Raw genomic sequence first — 21041 nt, 5'->3', positions numbered from 1 at the left:
ATTTTCGAACATTCTTCAGTTTACAAGGGTGTTTACATTTTACAATTCCTTGACAATCAATACTTGATTATTTTCACAATAAGTCAACAATAAGTTGACGATTGCCATTTGTTATCTCAGTATCAAAGTATTAACGTTTTCTTTGACCGAACTGTGATAACTTAAGATTATTGATTCATTAAATTTCTAACCTATAACGTGTCTCAACTATTTGAGTTTGTATTTTATAATAATGGAATGAGAGGTGCAACATTTGTGATGCAAAACCATAATGAATTAAAATTTGAAGTGTGGAATCCGTTGAACATATTTTGCTGCCCAGCCCAATTCAATCATGCAGTGATTATTCTAAACAATCCGATAAACTTAGGTTATGACATTGTACTTCCTCTATGGAAAAAAGGTAATATTTACTGCCTGGTACTATCAATTTATCGCATCTCTTAACACATCTTGAATTGAATTCAGTGATTAGTATTTATCTTATTTACTATTACTATAGTATTAACAAACGTGACGATAGCATATAGAAGCGCGACATGTTTTATACGACCTCACTCGTTAAGTTTTAGAAAATGGAAATATCAAGCGAATGAAAAAAAAAACAATTGTGTAATTAAAAACCTTGCATTATTTTTTATCCCTTTTATAGAAAGAAATTTGACAAATTTTACCACATGTAAAAAATGTATTATCGATTACTATTTGAACCAATTCTCTATCGAAAAACATTGATTTCAGCACAAGTAACGGTAACAGTTGATGGTGGAACAAATCATTGGATAAATTATCTAGGAGAACAACAAAAGAACAGTCTATTTAGAGGAAAATGCAAGGATTATGTTCCAACACTTGTGACAGGCGTGTATTCATTTTTTACATTCTATATTTTTACAAAGAATTGAATTCATTCAAAAAATCCGATGAAATTTCATGGAATGAAACTGGAATCTGACGTTTTTATTAAGTACAAGTCAACTCAAATTGTTTATATAGGTGACATGGACAGTATTTGTCCGGAGCTTTTGAAGCAGATGGAAAAAACTGATGCTATCGTTTTGCATACGCCGGACCAGTCCGACACAGATTTTACAAAAGCCCTTATGCAATTGCACCTATATATTACTAAAAATAATATTCATGTAATTTCAACACTCAGATTGAAAATTGTTTTACATGTGAAATTTATATCTACAGTTTTTATTTTACAGTTGGATCATATTTACGTTTTTGTTGACACGTCTGGTCGATTTGATCACATCATAAGTAATATCAACACACTTTACAAGACTGATAGTATCTTGAATCCACACATACAGGTATATTGTAGCAATTAATGAAAATTAAAATCGTTTTTTTAAATCAAAAGGTTTGTTTATAAAAAATGAACTTACAAGACGAAAAAATTTTGTTTCAAAATTGTTCTATCAAGCAGCTCTGATAAATAAAAAAAATACGTGTACAGGTGATACAAATTTCCAGTAATTCTATGACATGGGTTTTAAAACCAGGTAAACATAAAATACATATTCCCGATGCGCTGATAGCTCGTCAAACTTGGTGCTCTCTTATACCTTTTGGTACGTCTACTAGTGATATCCGCACCACAGGCTTGAAATGGAATTTAGGTATAGTATAGATGACGTTGTTTTTTTCAATCACTTAATAAAATTTATTATTATATAATTCGATTCATAGATAATATTCATACAAGCTTTGGTGGATTACTGAGTACTTCCAATACTTACAACGGCAATCCAGAAGTCACCGTAATTACAAACGAAAAAATCACCTGGTCCATGGGCATTGAACCTTTTACAAAATTTTGTGAAAATTCAGATACTTCATGATTATTTTTATTTTAGAAAAAATGTACATCGCGTAATCTGAATTAGAATTATCGAGCTCTGTTAAATATGCGTAATTAAAACTGGATTTTATTTAATTTGAAACAAATAAAATAGTTCTATAAATTTATCGAGACTAGTACTTTCATGAAAAATTGTTGTGTATGTTATTTTGTGAACTTAAAAAGATATTTGTATATAAAGGTGCTGTCACTTTATAGCTTTTATGAACAGTCACAAATCAATATACTTGAAATTCCAATATAGATATACGAGATTTTATGTTATGAGAATAAATTAAAGATATTTAGTTTAAACTAATACAAAAAATTTAAAAAAAAATGAAAAATCATAGAAAAAATATTTTATCTATCTAATCTAATCTAATTTTTTACAATTTTATTTTTAATTGTACTCGGTATAGAATAAAATAATTGAAATCGAGAATAAAACGATATTTCACCAGTAATAGGCCATCTTGATCCAACACTAGTTTGCGTTTTGCAATAATGCTTGACTATTGATATTGTAAAATGTTATAAATTTAATGAATGAAAAAGTCGAGATCCAATGTATCGTGAAATCGTCTTTATTTTATAAACGGTTACTAGCACTAGGGCCTATCTACCTAACGATTAATAATTTATTTAGTGTATTTAATTTCGAATTTCTGTCAAATATAGTTAAAATCATGTTATAAACGTCGTTTAGAGAGTTTCTATAAATCCGAATATTGCAATGATTTTATATTATATTTCTAATGTGACAGATAATGTGGATTTCGAAAATGTTATAGAACTTTATAGACATGGACCTTATGAACTTATGAAACATTGGTATTTAATAAAAACTCCAAAATACAAAAGAATAACATTCAAAGCAAAATTGCGTATACTGCGTATCACCCGCTACGCATCGCATGCGCAATGCTTAACTTAAAATAAGAAATCGGAACAGATTGTTTGCATGTGCGCGCGCTGATCCACATAGGCCACGGACACCAATACAACTAACACGAGTTACTTATTCCTCGAAATCTGCTGTCGCACGTTCTGTACTGTTCCTATCACAGCCGTTTCTCAAAGATACTCACTTCGACTTTAACTAACTGCTCATTTGTGATCTCACACAATACATTTCTTCTTCTCTCTTTTTCTTCTTCTGTCTCTATCCCTTTCTTTTTCTCTTTCCATCGTTACTGAACTCAATTTTCCCTCATTTCGTTGTCCAAACTCATCTTTCCTGATCCAAGATCCGTTTGGTATTTCACTATTAGTGAACATTGACGACTGTGATTGTTAGTATTACAAGTGCAACTTATTCATTTTTCAAAAGAAATTCAGAAATTTATTTGTGTGATCAACTAATTATCAGTTCAACTTCGTGTTCCGCATATTGAATATTTATATGCCTTCGTAAAGTACACGATTATAGTCCTACCATGATTAAATTATTCTCCTTAAAAAATGCTGGTAAGAATGGAGAATCTCCTAAAGCCGGATCACAAAAGAAAGCATCTGCTGCTCAACTTAGAATTCAAAAAGGTAAAATATTGTATAATTCTTCTAAACATTTTGTTGTGTCAAACCTGTTCATTGCACCATACTTGTTAACTTTACTCCTTATGATGTCTGCAAATAAAAAAATAAAAACTATGTTTACAAAGATCTTTGTTATTTGATTATAGATATCACTGAATTGAATTTACCAAAAACATGCAACACAGAGTTTCCAGACCCGGATGATCTGTTAAACTTTAAACTTGTTATCTGTCCAGATGAGGTTAGTTTTAATTTGTTAAATATTTCTTGTACAAGTACAATTAATTGAAGGTAGCTTTATCTTTGTAGGGATTTTACAAAAACGGAAAATTCACATTTAGTTTTAAGGTTGGACCAAATTATCCACACGAACCACCTAAGGTTAAGTGTGAAACTCAAGTCTATCATCCAAATATTGACTTAGATGGCAATGTATGCCTAAATATTTTAAGGGAAGACTGGAAACCAGTTCTTACTATTAACTCAATTGTTTATGGATTACAGTACCTGTTTTTGGTAAGATTATCTCAAAATATGGATGTCTATTATTATCAATAATTATAAACAAAGTTACAAGTGACGTTGATGAAACTTGTAAACTGTTAACTCATAAGTATATACCTTCATCTAAATTTAACATTTAAGGATACTGTATTATAAGTTTTATTTACAAAATGATTTAACAGTTGTTATTAATCTTTAAGACAAAAGAAAATTAGTGATATATATATATTAATACAAAATAATTCTATAAATATTTCAAATGATAATTTTGAAACTAGTCAAGCATTAAACAACAAAAAAAATGTTACTTTTCAACAATATATAAATATATGTTCTTTTGTAAAATTTTGAAAACTATATTTAAAAATACTTTCATGTTTTGGGAAAAATTGAACTCCATTTCTTAATCCTGTAATAGAATTTTTAAATATCTGTAAATAATATTTAGAGTTCAGTGCTTTATCTAAAAATACTGATATTAACAATTTTTCTTTTGTTTTAGGAACCAAATCCAGAGGATCCTTTGAATAAAGATGCTGCTGAAGTATTACAAAATAATCGTCGGGTATTCGAACAAAACGTAGGCAAAGCAATGAGGGGTGGTTACGTGGGAGCAATTTATTTTCAGCGGTGTCTCAAGTGATATACTGTTCCCTTATTGCCGAAAATATGCGCGCCATCACAAAGACTCACGATCAGAGGGAAAATAATGAAATATTGGAGAAATGCAGGACGGCGTAGTATATTCGCTGTTGCCTGTGTGTCCACTTTTTACATACTTACGTTCTTTACGTCTTGCCAAGCCTCCAAACATCTAATTCATCAAGTATTTTATGCTTTTGGCTAATAATAAATTCACTGTATCATCTAAATTATATATAGTACTTTAATTAAACTACGTAAATTGTGGCCGAGCCCTCGTGTAGATTATTGTAAGAGTGATGCGGAGGAAACGACAGACGTAGAAACGATGTACATGAAGTTCGCTTGAATAGCTTAAGTAATTTCAATCATTCGCAATTTGAAAACAGATTAAAAGAATTTCGAAGATGACTGGTCTAATAGAGACACGAATATCAGTAGTCAGTAGTGGAATGAATAAGTCGGAAAACGGCTTGAGTTTAATATTTTATGAAAATAATGCTTGCAAAAGTATACAACTTAGTTCTTTCTATTGTAAAATAAATGTACACAAGCCAAACAAATTTTAGTTTGAGATTAACCATCCATCTGCTAGGGTTTTGTACTTTTTGGAGCATGTAAACCGTTTTTACGATACTTAATCCTATTTATTTGTCTCAGAGTTTATTTTTTTGTTCTATAAAAGTTCTTTTACCTTGATTTAATTCTCACTAGGCCAGTCACCCTATTAGATCATTTATATTGGTATTCCCTTGATCGCGTACAATAACAAAAACATGTTTTTTTCAATAAGATTTGCAGAATTAATAAAGGATTTACATTGTCATACATATGGTTATATGTGCGGATTTGTTTATAACTTATGGAGTGAATACCATGTGTTGCAATTTTCGTTCAGTTAAAATTAAGCAATATTATTTTTCAATAAACTAATTTATTTATAAAGGCAGTAAACATTAACATCTTTCCTAAATTTATATTTAAATAAACTTATTTTCACTTCTTAATGCTATTGTATGAAAGTCTTGTATTTCTTCTGCCTTTAAGTGAAATGTTCTGCATAAATCTAACTCATACTCATGAAACATGTAGAATTATCATTCTAACCAGATAAAATAAAAAAGAAATGTTTACCACTAAATAACGTTTTAATTATTTCTAAAAGTAACATGGGATTTGGAAACAATACGAAATAAAATGAAAAATATTTATAATTGTGTATCAATTTAATTTAATAATAATTTTAATAATAATCATAATATCAAAGGAGTTTTTAAAAACTTCGGTTTTTATATCGAAGCATCACTATGGCCATATTTTATCTTACCTCCAGTTTGCATCTCCAGATCAACATTTGATAAACTCAAACAAATCTTGATATTATTCATAATTATTACAAAAATGGCGCGTGTAAACAAGAACTTCTTCCCGATTCCGATTTTTGCTTGTGAAAAAATTAAGAAAACATCATTTTGTTCTAACTATTTCTCAGTATTCAAAAATGTTATGTTGTTATTTTATTACTTATTTTTTGGGACTTACAAACTAGAGAAGTGTCCCAACCTCGGTCCAATGTACAGTAGGAAACACTAATCTTTTAATAAAGTTCCAGCTTCAAATTCCTTTCAAGGCACTTTTAAAGTTCACTAATAAGTTTTTCTACAGTGTAAAAAAAATTTTATTGACTCAACCTTTTCAACCAGTGTTTGATTTTGTATTTAATTTTTTGCGAAAAGCAAAAAGAGCACGTATAGGTAATTTTACACTCACAGCGATCACGCTAATAAAAAACGAGTTCAGATTCTCAGCTATCAACATTTGTGTAAGAAATTATTAGTACAAAGAGATTTCTATTTTACAATCACAGCATAGAATACTCACTTGTACATATACTGCCACTGATTCATTTTTTTCAAACATATACACACTTATTATCTTTATTAATTTATGTATTTAACACATCTTTTTATGCACCTTTGGAAGAAGGAGCAGTGCGAAATTTATACTACTGTAAAACATTTTTCAGAAAAATAAATTTATTGAAACTGCACTGCATCCTTTTCCCAATAGAAAAAATAAGAGAACCAGTCAAAAGCAATCTTTGTTATAATATAAAATTCATTATTGATTATGGAAGGACTAAGTATTGTGCAGGTTTTCAGCAATAGCGATATTGATTATTAAAGTATCAACTAGACAGTAACTATATCGAGCATTCTGATCCTACCTACTGATTATAATTATCGCAGATTGAGAAAATTTCTTGCACAAATTACACCTGTTTATGGAGGAGGCTTTATATATATAAAAAAAAATATTGTTAGTTGCTTTTAAAAAATTAAGTTTGAATATATTTTACATCAACAATTTAACATATTCCTTATTTACCATTTTTTTAACAAATATAGAGAAAGTTCAGTGTTTATTCATTTTCTCCTTAAGAGTTGCAGTAAAAACATCACTAGAACATTGCATAGTAAAAGCCCCAATTAATTCAAAGATGATCTTCGTTGTCTATTTTTAAAGTCTGATTCAACGATGCGGGGCAAAGTTTATTAGAAATTTAACTTGGCCAAAGATCATCACACGCCTTGCTTTTTATTTCACTATCCGCGATAAATTATGGCTTTAGAGTCCAAATATTTGCTATTTAACTTTATGTAACTGGTTACATAGCATCGCCTAGCGATGGAAGTTTATTTGGTACTGGTCGATATGACCAATCGACAGTGCAAGAGCCACGTATTTGGATTAAAATGTCGACATGATTTTCTATGTATGTATACAAATTCGTCCGATCACCTTACTAATGTACATTTAATTTACAGAAAAATAGTAAGTAGGAAATGCATTACTGTTTTGGAGGTCGTCAATTTGCAATCGCGTGCTACGAACATTCGATTCGCATACCTTACAATTTTTTTTAATTACATTACATTATAAACGTTTATAGTTTTTTACCGACCGAATGCAGGTTTTCCACCGAAATTAAAGGTAGTAGGTACAGTCTGCGATGTGAAAGCATAACCTATAATACAGTGATACGTATTCATTAATTCAAAGTGAATACACTTAGCAAGCCTAAACATCAATAGGATTCAGCAATAATACTTGCCTCCACTCTGCTCAATTCGCTTGCTCTCCAAAGCTGCTTTACGTTGATCAGCCAACAAAATAATATCTGCTAAAGATGCTTGTTGTTCTTGTGTCAAATGACTCGTAAGTGCATTATACCACGGTGTTTCTGTCCTCTCAATATCTGCAATATTATTATATCATTGGTAACTAATTTTCGGTATTTAATAAAAATTTTTTATAAATAGCTTTAAAAAAATGCTTACTCTGCATGACTTCTTTGAAAACAATGTATTCATCTTGATTCGTATCTTCTGAATCAAGAGGAGTAACGTAACTTTCCAGAGCCGTTTCTTCATTGGCTTCATACTCAGAATCTTCATCATCATCATCATCTGATCTATGCTCACCTTGCCCAGGCTGTTGCGCTGAATTCACGACAGAAAACATATGACCTTGTTGAGATTTCAGCACCTTTTCTTCTAGTCTTTCCAAATAATCTTGACTAGCGTCATCAATCTCATCCTCATCCGATGAGAGAACTTCAAAAATAAACAAGAATGATTTACTGTAAATATGAAATGGACTCAAATTTTTAGATGTATTTAAAAATTTTCTTACCTTCTTCAAGATCACTTTCTTCTTCATCGTTGTCTTCATCTTCACTGACTGCTACTTTGGCGGCATATGCTCTCTTGAGACCATCAAAGAGAAGAATTAAGGATGGGATTATTTGTTGTGCACACTCATTAACTGCTGCTGGTCTTGCTGGACCCATACTTATGAGCGTGCACAAACCAAAAACACAAAGTTTTCGATCATGAAGCCTGCAAGTTAAAATTGGTAATCATAGTTCAAATTGAAAAATTAAAGTTTGATCAATTGTTTGATATGTACCCAAGGAAGCAGTCTGTATCATGAATCCACTGCTTAATAAAATGCGAAGCAATTGGATCAGTTGACTGTCCTAAAGTGCCCTGGAGTCTATCCATAGTTTCGAGACACAATGTTGGATTGTAGTATAAAGCTGCTATGACTACTTGTAGACACATTGTCCTAAGTTCGGAAGTTTTTACCTCCCTTGTCAAACGTTCTAACACTAACTGTATGAGAGGTGGTATACAATTATCAATGTGTCCTTTACATTGAAGAATGATAACTTCGAGAAGTTTAGCGGCGTGACACTCAGGATCTTCGCCAGCGTCACCTATGAGAACAGCTTTACACATATTGAACATTGCTAAGATGTGATTTTCATTAGATAAGAACGCGGGTGTGTCTACAGTAATATAATTATGTAGAGCTGGCATCATATCGGTAAAATAATCAAAGCCATCTTTTTGGAAAAGTTCATACATTAACTCTAAAACTTTCCACATGTCTTGTGATATCCTTTTGCCTGTCAAATCATACACAAGCGATAAAGCCTCTTCATAAAATTCTGAAATAACACAAAATAACAAATGAATATATTTATTGTTCAATTAATTCGATTATTAACTGCGACTTACCCAAGACACTGTGATTAAATATGTGAGCAATAACTTGTAAAACTATTGGTTGCAATTGATCCATTATTCCTGGCTGATCCTCCATTACAGAGAGTAGAGTTTCGATAGTATTCAACAAACCCATTGCTGTAATAGCCTTTTCATCGCTACCTTCGTCAGTTTCTAAGACCTGACTGAAAGTGGAAGCTAAATGCTGACACATCTCAACAGCAATTGGGGTAAGCTGTTCGGGATAACAGCATACAATTTTTTGCATGACTGTTGTCAGATCATCATTTTCAGTCAGTCTAATGATATTCAAAAGCTCCAATGTGATTGGCTTAATCCAAGGCTCAATGATCTTTTGTGCCTTCTCTTGATTTTGGAGTAAACTTTGCAAAGCAATTGCCGCCTCGACTTTGACAGGGAGTTCTGCATCATTTAAAAGAGCGGTTGTGGTAAGCTTGACTGCTTCAATTAAAATGTTGTCCTGCTTGAACTTTATTCCAGCAAAGTAGTGCAACACCCAGCAAGCCTGTAAAATGAACATTGTATTAAACAATTTCTTATTACAAATTTAAAAATACTTTCCGATTCCATTTACATACCCTAGTTCTCATGTGGCCATGAGGGCTATTGAATTCAGGGAATACATATTGTAACAACATTTTATCCATTTGTTCTTTGTAAATATTCTTTTTCAACAAAACATCAGCCAATGTTCCAATCTTTGTAAATATATTCAAATTAATATTTTTGTTTTATACAACATAAAATCACACACTAAATTAACTTTACCATATGTAAAGCTCCATCTTTCTGTCTTGGATCAGTATTTTGACTTGTTAAAACTTCAACACAAAATTGCATTGTCTTCTGCAACATATCTTTTCGTTTTTTACAAGCTGAATGCAATAAAGTTTGAGCAGCAGTTACAGGTGATACAAAATCTTCAAAAATATCTGTTAAATAAAAACAACTCGTTATTATATAAAATTTTATAATAAAAACAAATCTATTTTGTTTAAATGTGTAATATACCAAATTTAACTCGTATATATTCGTAGGGATCAGAGTTCCACAGTTCTTCATCAGCTGCTGAATAAGACAAAATTGGAAATAGAACGTCTCTAATTATTTCAAACATGTGAGGTTTTAAAAATTTCCAGGAATATGCGTGACGAACTCTGTAATGAAATTCTTTTTGTAAAAATATTTTCACGTAAATCATTTTTGAAATAATAGATAAAATAAAATTACCCTTGATCGATATAATTGATAGACTGCTGTAGAACACGTGGTGAAATGTAACATTTTCTGCGATACTGGTCCAAAATTTTAAGTAAAACTTCAAGTATGCCTCCACTAAATGTTTGCAAATACCATTCTGCAAACTCCTTATATTCTTTGCTTACAGAGCCAGGACTGCCATATCTGCAAATTAATAATTTTTTCAGTAAAATTTGCAATCAGCAATGATATACATTTTCACTTCATTGAACTACCGTATACCTTTCAAACATTCTTTGCAATATATGAAGTGCCCATTTTTTACACTTCCACCATGGTAGTTCTGATCGTTCTTCATCGTCAAGATCAGGATCATTAGTCTCTGGTGGAACAGGTCTATCAGCTACCTGTCGTACGACGTCCATCCATTGAGTAAAAAGTGGTTTAGAAATAAGATCAAGAGGTAAAGTGTACTGAGTTAAAGCAAAAAATATTTTAAGTATTTGCTTTTGTAGAAGAACAGATTGTTCAGATGGATCAGGTAAAAGCCTCAATATCAGTTGGTGAATCATGGGTAATAAAAGATTCATAGCCTCATGAAGTGGTCCTCTTTCTTCTGCTTTTTTGTATCTGTAGATTAAAGTGGATTGGTCATTGTATAAACTAAAATAAAGTAATTAAAATTCTATGAAAACCATTGAAACCTACTCAAAGTTTTTTACAAATTGATATAGAGCTAATAAAACACCAGGCCAACAAGAAGCATCAGGATTTTGAAGATATATAGTGATTTTATCAACAATTTGTGTCCACCTCCCAGGGAAGTCATGTTTTACAATATTGCTGATACATACAGCTAACTGAACTCTATACATATGGAAAATAATAAAAAAAATTAAAAATCAGATTCAAATTTAAAAAATTGGCAAATATGTTTCTATTGATCTACCGAATTAATTCAGGAGCGTGAACACATGCATCGACAATGGCATCACGAATCATCGCTCTGTCCTGTTCATGAATGCTAAACGGCACAGCTGCATTTTCAGCTTCTCGATCAGCCCAATTAGAGATGATAAAATTTTTCAAGTAGATAGCACCTAGAATGGAGCCAGTTATATGACAGCTATAAAGAAATGCCACTTTGAGATAGGGACTGAAATGAAGTTTAATTTACCTGCTTGTCTCACAGGCATCTCAACTTCATTGGACATAATCACTTGTAGCAAGCCTGGAGCAAAGCCAATGATCTTGTGGATCTAAAATTGAAAATTAACGTAAGAAAGACGAATCACCAGTACAGCTAGGTTTTTACACGAATGAAAAGAAAATTTGTTGGAGTAGCATGAAAAAAGTCGAACTCGCGGAACGTGATCAACGAGGACACGAATCTCGAAAAACGAAGGTCAAGATCGCGAGTATACGCGAAGAAGCCAGGCACTTGTCGTGTCCGCATGGCTGGCGAGCACGTTTTTCTCTAGGCGAACTGAGAACGTGTGGGTTATGATCGACGGAACGAGTACCTGGTTGAGCTGTTCTTCAGCCTGTTTTTGTTGGCTTGGGTCAATCGTCGCCCTGAGCAGATCAGTCAATTTACGTGGATCCATGGTGGCACTTTCTGCTGCGGCTGGCGCGCGTCCTGAGATCTCGAAGACACACCACCAGAAACCGCGGACTCTGTCTCTCTATCCGAAGTCCAAAACCTTCTTCCGCGGAATAGCACGCGCACACGAACACACGCACGCACTCTTTCTCTCTATTTCTTGAGTCTGTCTCTCACGCTAGCACACGTATATATGTAAAATATGTATGTATGTACTTTGAGGCCGCCACTAGTGCATTTACATACACAAGCTTATTTTTTCATGCGGTATAACACGAAGGCACATGACACGAAGTCTTTTGAACGAAGCACGCAAAAGAGCTCGCAACTCACAACGGTTCATCACTTCCCGCGCCAAGAGAGTGCAGAGCTATACAAAAAGATGCCACCTCGATCCTCCTCTCTATAGAAAAGCCAAGCCAAGCCGAGCTTCTGTATCACGTGGTATCCACTCGCGCCACAACTGGCGAAATTTGAATTGGCTTCAATATCAATTTGAAGTTCGGTCGAATAATTTTGAGGTTAATTGTAGGTAGATTTAGTAGGCAATTTTTCAAACTAATAAATAAGTGATTTAGTTACAATTTCATTAAGCTGTACATCAAATGTCTGCATCTCTTCTTTAACTTGAATTCATACTTTTATTATAGTTGGTTTACGTTTATATGTTAAACAATAAATTATTTTGCATCATAGTAACATATTTATATAACACAAAATTATTATACACTTTTTTTTCAATAATATTTCTATAATAATGTTATTTTACTGCTACTTATTTTTCTCTAATTTTGTAATAGCATTTTATCAACATAATTACAAAATTAAAGTTCTTAAGAATGATCATGAAATTACATAAAATAGAATTACAGGAATTTTATATAAAAACTAATGCAAATATAAAACACAATTTTTTACATTTATAACATTACATACCATTTTACATTTTTACAGTTTTAAACTTGAATAATTGAAATGGATAATTTAAAAATTAGAAATCTCTTTCTCTTATCTATACAATGGAATATTGATCACTGACCAAAAATGTATGGTCCAAATTCTTAATTTTATTTGTGCAACCATCTATTTCATATCATTCTTTTAAAAATCTAAAAAGACAAAAAATGTTATCAGCAAAATATTATGAAGAATTGTGGAGTAATATTTCTTTAGGTCACTCTTACAAAATTAATCAAATTTAATTTACTTAATAAAAAATGGAGAGTTTACTGTATAATTATTTGTCATAATTTAAAAATGTTTATTACATTACCATACTACATCTCCTGTATTTTGAAAGCACTTATGATAAAGTTGTCATGTTATTATTTGTGTTAATAATCAAAGAATCTTTTTCCTTAGAATCCATATTATTGTTTTCAGTCAAAATATTTTTGTTACTTAAAATTTCATCTGTTTGGACATATACAGATGTTTTGTTTTTTATAACTTTTCGGTTAGAAGAATGTCTTGGATCTAAAATAGAACTCTATAAAAAAAGTTATATTCTTTATAATTCTTTTCATTTATATTAAAAACTAGATCTAGGAGGAATAATTTACAGCTTACTCTTATGTCTTCAAATTTCTGACACAATTTTTCAACTGTGAAATTTCTGCTGGTACTAAAAGTAGCTTCGCAAATAGGACAATTGCTTCCAATTGCTAAAAGTAAATCTTTGCACTTGCAACACAAGTGGTGACCAGTGATACACATGGATACTTCACCATTTGGTATTTCTAAGCATACTGGGCATTCTAATATTTCTTCAAAGTCTTCTGCATACTTAAAAATAAACATAAGATAAATTATTTACCAGACAAAAATAATAATTTGTAAAAAATGGAGAGATGTACTACTTTCATGCGTATTTCTTGCAAAATATAATCGTCATTGTCTATATTTGCCGACATTTCTAAAATTCTTACTTTCTGTATCTCAAATACCATAAAATAAGACAATAGTAGCTATTTTTATATATCTCGACCGTTCCGAAACAAACGAACAGTTAAGAAAAATCTAATTAAGTTTTATCTACAAAATCTACAAGATATTTCGTGAATACCGTCGTTAGTATTTTGAAATAAGAAAATAACCTATAAAATATGATAGATTCGTACACTGCAATAAAGTTCTTTCAACTTTTATCTACTAAAAAACTTCGACTGTTATAATCTAGGGACACAAAATGATACGTATAAACAAAAACGCGGCATTACTATAAAGGAGCTCGATGCCGGCGAGTAAGCGCGTTTGTCAACATGGGTGCTGCATTTATTCTCTTTTGTTCTTCAGTAAATAAAGAAATTCTGTCTATGACACTTTTATTTAAAAAACAAAGATTTTCACATAAATATATAATATGAATCAGTTTATGGCTACATGCTGTTTGACATTTTCGGTATTATACAATGACACACCTCGCCATACACATCGCACTCTACAATGTTTTATATTATAATATATACTTGTAGAATAGATTAAATATTTGAAATTCAAAAATAACACTAAAATTGTCTAACTAGTGTCTAACAAAGTTTGAATCTAAAAAATTAATTAGAAAAGTAGATCATACGTATGTATCAACTAATTGAAGTTCATCTCAATGCATCAGATATGCGTCTGAATTAAAATACACTTTTTCATTTAGTTCTTCATCTGAGTAGTATAATGATAAACTATATTTAGATATCGAAATTATTCGCAAACATTTACACTTAAAATTGAATGATAAAAGAATTTAACTGAAAATTTACCATAACATGCTCGTGAAAGAGCAGGTAGAACTATTCGTTGATGGGCATAAAACACGTTTGTCAACTTGTTCTCCCTAAATTATGAATTGTTTTTTCTTAATAAAATTCAAAAAGCTGGTCAAAAAATATAAAAAAATATTTTTTTTGAAAATCAATTCCACTCATTTTATAGCACAGGTCCTAACATTAACAACGAACTCTGCCAAAATGATTTTCATTCATTCTAACGTTCAGAATTAAAGACGTGGTAAAGTCAATTTTTTCAACAAATAAAATATTACGATTCAAGAAACATTCTAGGGCCGATAAATAAGATTTTGGAACTTACAAGCAAAAAAATGAAAGTTTATACCAAGTCCTACAAGACATAGAAGGTTTCATGACAATATCTTCATTAGGACGAATTTTATATACTCACAAAGAAAACGTTAATTTTTACTATTCACCGGCTGATCCCCTTGTAGTATTTAATCGAAAAGCTATCGACTAGATATCCACCACACGCCTCGTTGCTTATTTCAGTGTAATGAATCTGGGTTAATAACGAATTACCACAGGAAATTATGATTATGAGACCCTCGCCACATACGCGCGCGTACGAGGGCGTACAAACGCGTACAAATCGCTAAAATTTTGATAGTGCCAACAACAGAAAGTTACTACTATTCCACGCATGCCCCAAACGAACACATTTACTCCCGGGACAAACGTATCATAACCTTAGCGTTATCATAGCGTTATGATACGTTTGTTCCGGGAGTAAGTGTGTTCGTTTGGGGCATGCGAGGAATAGTAGTAACTTTCTGTTGGCACTATCAAAATTTTTAGCGATTTGTACGCGTTTGTACGCCCTCGTACGCGCGCGTATGCGCATATGTGGCGAGGGCCTGAAAGAAAATGAGAAAGAAATCATGGGTGAGGAACAATATATAGCGAAGACTACTTAATTATATGCCAACTTCATAAACAGGTAATTTCATTTTGTTATCAATGACACTATACATTCTCGCTTTCTCGCATTTTACATACTGTAATTTTTTAGAATATCAAACAATTTCTATTTTTTTAAATGTTTATTTTAAATGACACCCTAAACTTTAGTAAATTCAAATTCGTTTAAGATAATAAGTATTTGATAGAATCTCTCAAACGTTTGAGATGTTACTGACCAACATGCTGTCACTCTTATGTATCAAAATGGATACCATTATTAGGTACCGCAGAAGAAGCGCATAGTTGATCGGTAAGCCGAGGAAAGATGTCAACCTCGAAAAAAAATTAAAGCCACATAGTATTAGCATTTTTTACATAACTAATACGAATATATCTACAACTAATTAATATTTTGAAAAATATAAGGAAACATTTTTTTTAATCATAATAACTTTCTCTTAAGAGCAATACGAATGAAAAAAATATTATTTTTACAGTAAATATTTGATATGTGGTTTGACCATTTTCAAAGTTTATTGGTGCTTGTTACAATAACCAATAAACGAACATCATCGTACAATGACTCAAATTGTAGCTTTCTCAATTTTTTAGAATTCGTATTTAAAATTTTTTCATCGAAGATTAATACCATGGTTTGCAAAATCAAAAAACGCGTTTTTGCCAACTTTGATTCTTTATTTTTTTTAATTTGGTGTAGCCCAACGTAATATTAAATTTTACATAGTCCATTTTCATGTAAATCTATTATGAACTACCGTAATTTTATAACATTTTAATATCGGACAGTATTTGTACAATATTTTAGAATATTTTCCATATAACTTATTAACAGCTATTTTGATTTCATAACAATCTAGTGATTTAATCAAATTTACACTATAATAATTGCTTAACGAAAAGTTACATTTTTTATGTCATACACGTAACTGCATTCGCACCACACTATTTCTTCAAAGAAAGTATTTCGAATGATTACTAACGAAAGAAATAAGCTACTGTTGGTATTACGTTGCACTCGAACTTATTTTGTGTTTATATAACAACTCAAACGTAGAAAGCAAGACTTCGATTGAAATTAATTGAAAACTTTAGCAGGTTCGCCTTTAAATGCTTAAAAAATTTATTCACAAGATCATTGAAAATCATAATGTTTAATCATTACTTAATAATTTATACCAAGTCCAAATTCAATCGAATAAGCCATTGAAAAGAGAATTTTTTTTTAAGATTAGACTTTCTAAATAAATTAATTAATAATTTTTCATAATTATTTATCAATTGCATTGAGAAAACTTCAAATTACACGCTGAATTTGTTTCGCGATATTCTATTCATTTTTGATAGAAGGGCAGGTCTTTGAAGTTGCCCTCATAAAAAGTAGCTCAAAATTCCGTGTTTTTTTGCTTCTAATCGATGTTATAACTTTACTAATTAAGTTAGTCTCACCGCTGACAAACTAATTGACGCGCAAAACGAAAAGCTTTAACGCTATTTTTTCTATATCCTTATTTTTTGCAGAACTACACACTCGGAAAGTAAGAGGCCTATCATTTTTAACCGATAATAGGCTTCGCTTTGAATTTTAGTAATTTACAAATACAGTCGTAGTCTAGCTAGATCTGACTTTTTATGTCGACTCTGTGAGCATTATCAATAAATAATCTGAATCTTTTTTGATATTGTTAATATTGAGTTTTTAAATAGTTTATGCTGTTTAGCTGCCCCTCAAGCTACCAGAATATTTAGTCAGAAACATTATTATACTCTTTCTAAATATAATCTAACTATAAAGCTACGTGACTATAGTACGGCATTTGGGCTTACATGGTCTTAAGTTTAAAATCCCTTCTATAAATCTAGCTATATACATTAGGGTACGCTCACATATCTTTCTATCAGTATTATTAAGCAATATAATTAAAACCATCATAATTTAAGAAACTTCAATAATTTCAAGCAGAACTAAAATAAAAGACCCGTTTAAATTTGGATCACTAAAGGTATCATTATTTCTCGTAAAGAAAAAAGAACAACTATATGAGATTTGGCGTAAGGCATCGATGATTAACAAAAGAGTACAAAAAACATAAAAAAATTTTGAATAGAATAATAAAAGACGTCCAAATCAGATGAAATAGCCCATTTAATGGGCCCAAAAATAACGGTAAAAATATATAGAAATATATCAATGGCAAATTAAATAGAAAATCGAACGAGATAAAAAGGTACAATCAATAAAAAACAATCGTAAATATTCAAAATACCAGGAGAAATTGCTGAATCATTTAACGATGTTTTCAGCAATATATAAAATTAGTAGAAAAAATTAAAAGTGATACCATACAAACGTCAAATCTGCTTCGGAGACTTAAAAACAATATGTACTTGTAATATTTCCAATATACCATACAATAAAAATATAAAAAACAATTCAAACTTTAAAAAGTAAAGCAGGCGGCATTGATGGCAGTTCTACACAAATCAATACTAAAGATGTTGGATGTATATATAAGTATACTTTTAGAGTACATTTGTCATTTGTACACACACACACACACACGCGCGCGCGCGTGCGCACACATATATAAAGCAACCTTGATGCCTTCTACACTGAAAATAGCAAAAATAGTACCTATACTCAAATCTGGAGATAAAACACTGTCAACTAATTAACAGACATACATCATTAATCTCAAATGTTGCTAAAATATTTGAAAAATTGATTTGCATATTTAATCACGATCGTTAATTGCTGTTTTCCTGAATCTAGCCAAGGTATTTAACACTGACAGCCATGAAGTATTACTTGTAAAGCTGGAATGATATGGAATTAGAGGCTTGTAAATAAGATGTTTAGGAGTTACTTAACGGATCGAAAACAATACGTTAAGTATCAAGCAGCTGAAAGTAAAACGTTCAATATATTACTTGACGTACCGCAAGCAACCATTCTTGAACCACTGAGCTATATTCATAATATACATTAATGATTTACTTAATATATCGCGGGAAAATACAATATCGTCTTATGCTGGTGACACTATTATTATTTGATCGGAACAAAACTATAGTTAAGTTTTGAACCAAAGTTGAATAACTACCTGAGTATGGTTAACGACTGGATGGCATCAAATCGTTTATCGATAAATGTCTTCAAAATAGTCAAAACATAATAGTATCTGGGGGTAGTGATTCTAGACTCAAGTGGGAAACATCACTCAGAATATATTACGCAGAAAACCAAATATTTTGTTTATCTAATGTTGAAGCTAGCAAAACGTGGATTTTAAGGCGCTATTGACAACAATGTATTACGTGCATTATTTCTGAGTGTAACCACTTGTAGCATATTGCTTGGGACGAAGCTTATGGTAATAAATTAAGTGGTATATTAACAATATAGAACAAACTAATTCAAATGTTACGTAAACAATTAAAGAATCTCCCTTTTCTACTATCCATCAAGGAGCAATTTCCACTGGAAGTTGTAATGAAAAATCGAAATAATTTGGTCGTTGAATATAGTGCTAATGCAAAAATAACAAGATACAAAATAATTATGCACAAAACACATAAAACATTAACCAGTAGAAATCAAATCTATGTTGCTATTATAATTTATCAGTTTATCAGTAATATGAAAGGTCTGACATTTACAGTCGGTAAAAATAAAAAAAAACCAATTGTTAAAAGCTTATTAAAGAACAATATACATAATCTACTGGAAATGAACGTATTAAACACGGTAGAGCCACTAACATTGGCATAAATTTAGATATTGTACATTGTTTCAGTTTAATCTTATTTACTTATATTGTGTCGGTTTTATTTTCTCTTATATTTACTGCGTATAGGTACCAGTGCAAGACTTTACTACATAGTAATAGCAAAATTGGTTAATAAATAAATCATAATAACTAACTACGAAAGTTAGCCATTTAAGAATTCTTATAGTTATCATGATGTTATGTTTATCGTTTTCTTTTTAGCTCTCTATACAAAAAATAACACCTTATTATATGCGGCTGGAGTGCTACAACTTTTTTTAAATAACAGATAAAAATTCTCATAATTTTTGTAAAATAAAAATAAGCACTACCCAAGTTATAAATAAACAAATTCATACTAAATACTATTAAAAAAAAAAAAAAAAATATATATATATATATATATATATATATATATATAAAAGCACATTTTCAGCTTTTTAAGCAAATCGAAGTGAGATTAATATAAGCGTTTTATAGATCAATAGAATCTAAGTAGACATTTAGAAAGATGAATAAAATAACAATTCTTCAATTTGCAATCATAAAATGCTTATTGTCTATGAAGTTATTTAACTTTATAACATGTAAGATAACTAAAATAGTATACATTACAATGTAAGTGCGGGAAAGTAGATTCTTGTCTCGTGTAGTACTTATACACTCGAGTGGAGCGAGGGTCGTAAAAAATATAACATACATGTATCGTACGGTATTTTTTGATACGATGTATGCAAAGTTTGACTTTACCCGCATGTTTTAACTAAGTGTACGCCAAAGTCATACTTTGAGCACGGAATGTCGAAATAGTATATTCTTAGTTATTGTATAAATAAATCAGTCTACTGGCACAAGAACTTATACATTTTAGAATCAATATATTTCTCCTGAAAATTTGGTAATTGTGATTTCTGATCCACTTGGTTCAGATGTTTTATAAATGGTGATTTATGTTTTGTAGGTCCAGTTGACTTGTGACCTGTTGAATTTTTAAGGCCTTGTGGGAACTACTTCCACTTCTTTCACCATCATATCTATTTTTTGACCCAAACTTTATCAGATAGCTATTCTAATTTCTTTCCTCCAAAATATTCACTTTTAACAATATTGTGAGATCTCGTGAACCATCACAACTCTTTTTCTTTGAATTTTTGCTCATTACGAGTAAAAACAAAGAAAAAAATACGCCGTCAAACTTCATACACTTCTGGAAACCTCGTCTACATTTTTGCAACTTTAGAAAATATTTAGTTCAACGTAAAAAGAATATCCACAAATAGTGATTGAATAGCTAGCGTTATGTTTGAAAATATCTGATAATACAATTATAAAATAACTCTAAAAGATACATAGTCTGATTATTACGCCGCAAATAAAAAAAAAATAAAAAAAAAGATTAATGAGCTGCTTTTACTTATTATCTTTCAAATAACTAAATACAATTTTATGAATATTTGTACTTTGCTATTGTAAAAAAATTTTGTAATATGTGCAGTTTGTAGATGTGCAAAGTCAAATGTGATTTTTATTGAAATTTTTTAATTTTAAGCTCCGTACTATAGATCGGAAATATAGTCAATCGTGATAAATATGCTGCCCACTTAAGTTATTTAAGATAAACACAAGAAAATC

General features: G+C 30.8%; 4 protein-coding genes across 5 annotated transcripts; 2 read left to right on the top strand and 2 right to left on the bottom strand.

Moving 5' to 3' along the window:
- Positions 1-2122, top strand: LOC131664042 (thiamin pyrophosphokinase 1-like). 2 transcript variants are annotated; one of them, XM_058934898.1, is made up of 7 exons: positions 1-215; positions 290-403; positions 742-861; positions 997-1142; positions 1212-1319; positions 1466-1628; positions 1699-2122. In XM_058934898.1, coding segments are annotated over exons 1-7 (804 nt in total). In that variant the 5' UTR covers positions 1-214; the 3' UTR covers positions 1851-2122. The 2 variants fall into 2 exon arrangements, with proteins under 2 accessions (XP_058790881.1, XP_058790872.1); XM_058934889.1 differs by having other exon boundaries at positions 1-403.
- A 48-nt stretch (positions 2123-2170) lies between these two features.
- On the top strand, positions 2171-5659 carry LOC131664054 (NEDD8-conjugating enzyme Ubc12-like). Its single transcript, XM_058934911.1, has 4 exons — positions 2171-3391; positions 3535-3629; positions 3698-3904; positions 4395-5659. Exons 1-4 carry the CDS (start codon positions 3289-3291, stop codon positions 4533-4535), a joined length of 546 nt encoding a protein of 181 aa, XP_058790894.1. The 5' UTR covers positions 2171-3288; the 3' UTR covers positions 4536-5659.
- A 174-nt stretch (positions 5660-5833) lies between these two features.
- On the bottom strand, positions 5834-12331 carry LOC131664035 (importin-7). Its single transcript, XM_058934876.1, has 15 exons — positions 11853-12331; positions 11507-11588; positions 11279-11429; positions 11038-11196; positions 10612-10959; positions 10360-10533; positions 10141-10286; positions 9898-10061; positions 9708-9827; positions 9121-9634; positions 8507-9050; positions 8231-8436; positions 7876-8151; positions 7650-7793; positions 5834-7562 (listed from the first exon to the last, which is right to left on the bottom strand). Exons 1-15 carry the CDS (start codon positions 11934-11936, stop codon positions 7492-7494), a joined length of 3183 nt encoding a protein of 1060 aa, XP_058790859.1. The 5' UTR covers positions 11937-12331; the 3' UTR covers positions 5834-7491.
- Positions 12332-13235: 904 nt separating this feature from the next.
- On the bottom strand, positions 13236-13826 carry LOC131665969 (uncharacterized). The gene is made up of 3 exons (XM_058938271.1): positions 13800-13826; positions 13502-13717; positions 13236-13421 (listed from the first exon to the last, which is right to left on the bottom strand). Exons 1-3 carry the CDS (start codon positions 13824-13826, stop codon positions 13236-13238), a joined length of 429 nt encoding a protein of 142 aa, XP_058794254.1.
- Between the last annotated feature and the right edge of the window lie 7215 nt (positions 13827-21041).

This window comes from Phymastichus coffea, unplaced genomic scaffold (genome assembly GCF_024137745.1).
Source record: "Phymastichus coffea isolate CEN01 unplaced genomic scaffold, Cenicafe_Pcof_1.1 PCOF00003, whole genome shotgun sequence".
Lineage (NCBI taxonomy): Eukaryota > Metazoa > Arthropoda > Insecta > Hymenoptera > Eulophidae > Phymastichus > Phymastichus coffea.
The sequence above is the reverse complement of the archived record's forward strand: the minus strand, read 5'-3'. Positions and strand labels throughout refer to the sequence as shown.

Coding starts and splice junctions, on each gene's coding strand:
- LOC131664042 (XM_058934889.1), top strand. CDS start 238: ATGAGAGGTGCAACATTTGTGATGCAAAACCATAATGAATTAAAATTT. Junction 1,143..1,211: donor TTACTAAAAATAATATTCAT/GTAATTTCAACA, acceptor TTTATTTTACAG/TTGGATCATATTTACGTTTT. Junction 1,320..1,465: donor TCTTGAATCCACACATACAG/GTATATTGTAGC, acceptor ATACGTGTACAG/GTGATACAAATTTCCAGTAA.
- LOC131664054 (XM_058934911.1), top strand. CDS start 3,289: ATGATTAAATTATTCTCCTTAAAAAATGCTGGTAAGAATGGAGAATCT. Junction 3,630..3,697: donor TTGTTATCTGTCCAGATGAG/GTTAGTTTTAAT, acceptor TTATCTTTGTAG/GGATTTTACAAAAACGGAAA. Junction 3,905..4,394: donor GATTACAGTACCTGTTTTTG/GTAAGATTATCT, acceptor CTTTTGTTTTAG/GAACCAAATCCAGAGGATCC.
- LOC131664035 (XM_058934876.1), bottom strand. CDS start 11,936: ATGGATCCACGTAAATTGACTGATCTGCTCAGGGCGACGATTGACCCA. Junction 9,051..9,120: donor ATTTAATCACAGTGTCTTGG/GTAAGTCGCAGT, acceptor GTGTTATTTCAG/AATTTTATGAAGAGGCTTTA. Junction 7,794..7,875: donor TTTCAAAGAAGTCATGCAGA/GTAAGCATTTTT, acceptor ATAATATTGCAG/ATATTGAGAGGACAGAAACA.
- LOC131665969 (XM_058938271.1), bottom strand. CDS start 13,826: ATGACGATTATATTTTGCAAGAAATAC. Junction 13,718..13,799: donor TTATATTTTGCAAGAAATAC/GCATGAAAGTAG, acceptor TTTATTTTTAAG/TATGCAGAAGACTTTGAAGA. Junction 13,422..13,501: donor AGAAATTTGAAGACATAAGA/GTAAGCTGTAAA, acceptor CTTTTTTTATAG/AGTTCTATTTTAGATCCAAG.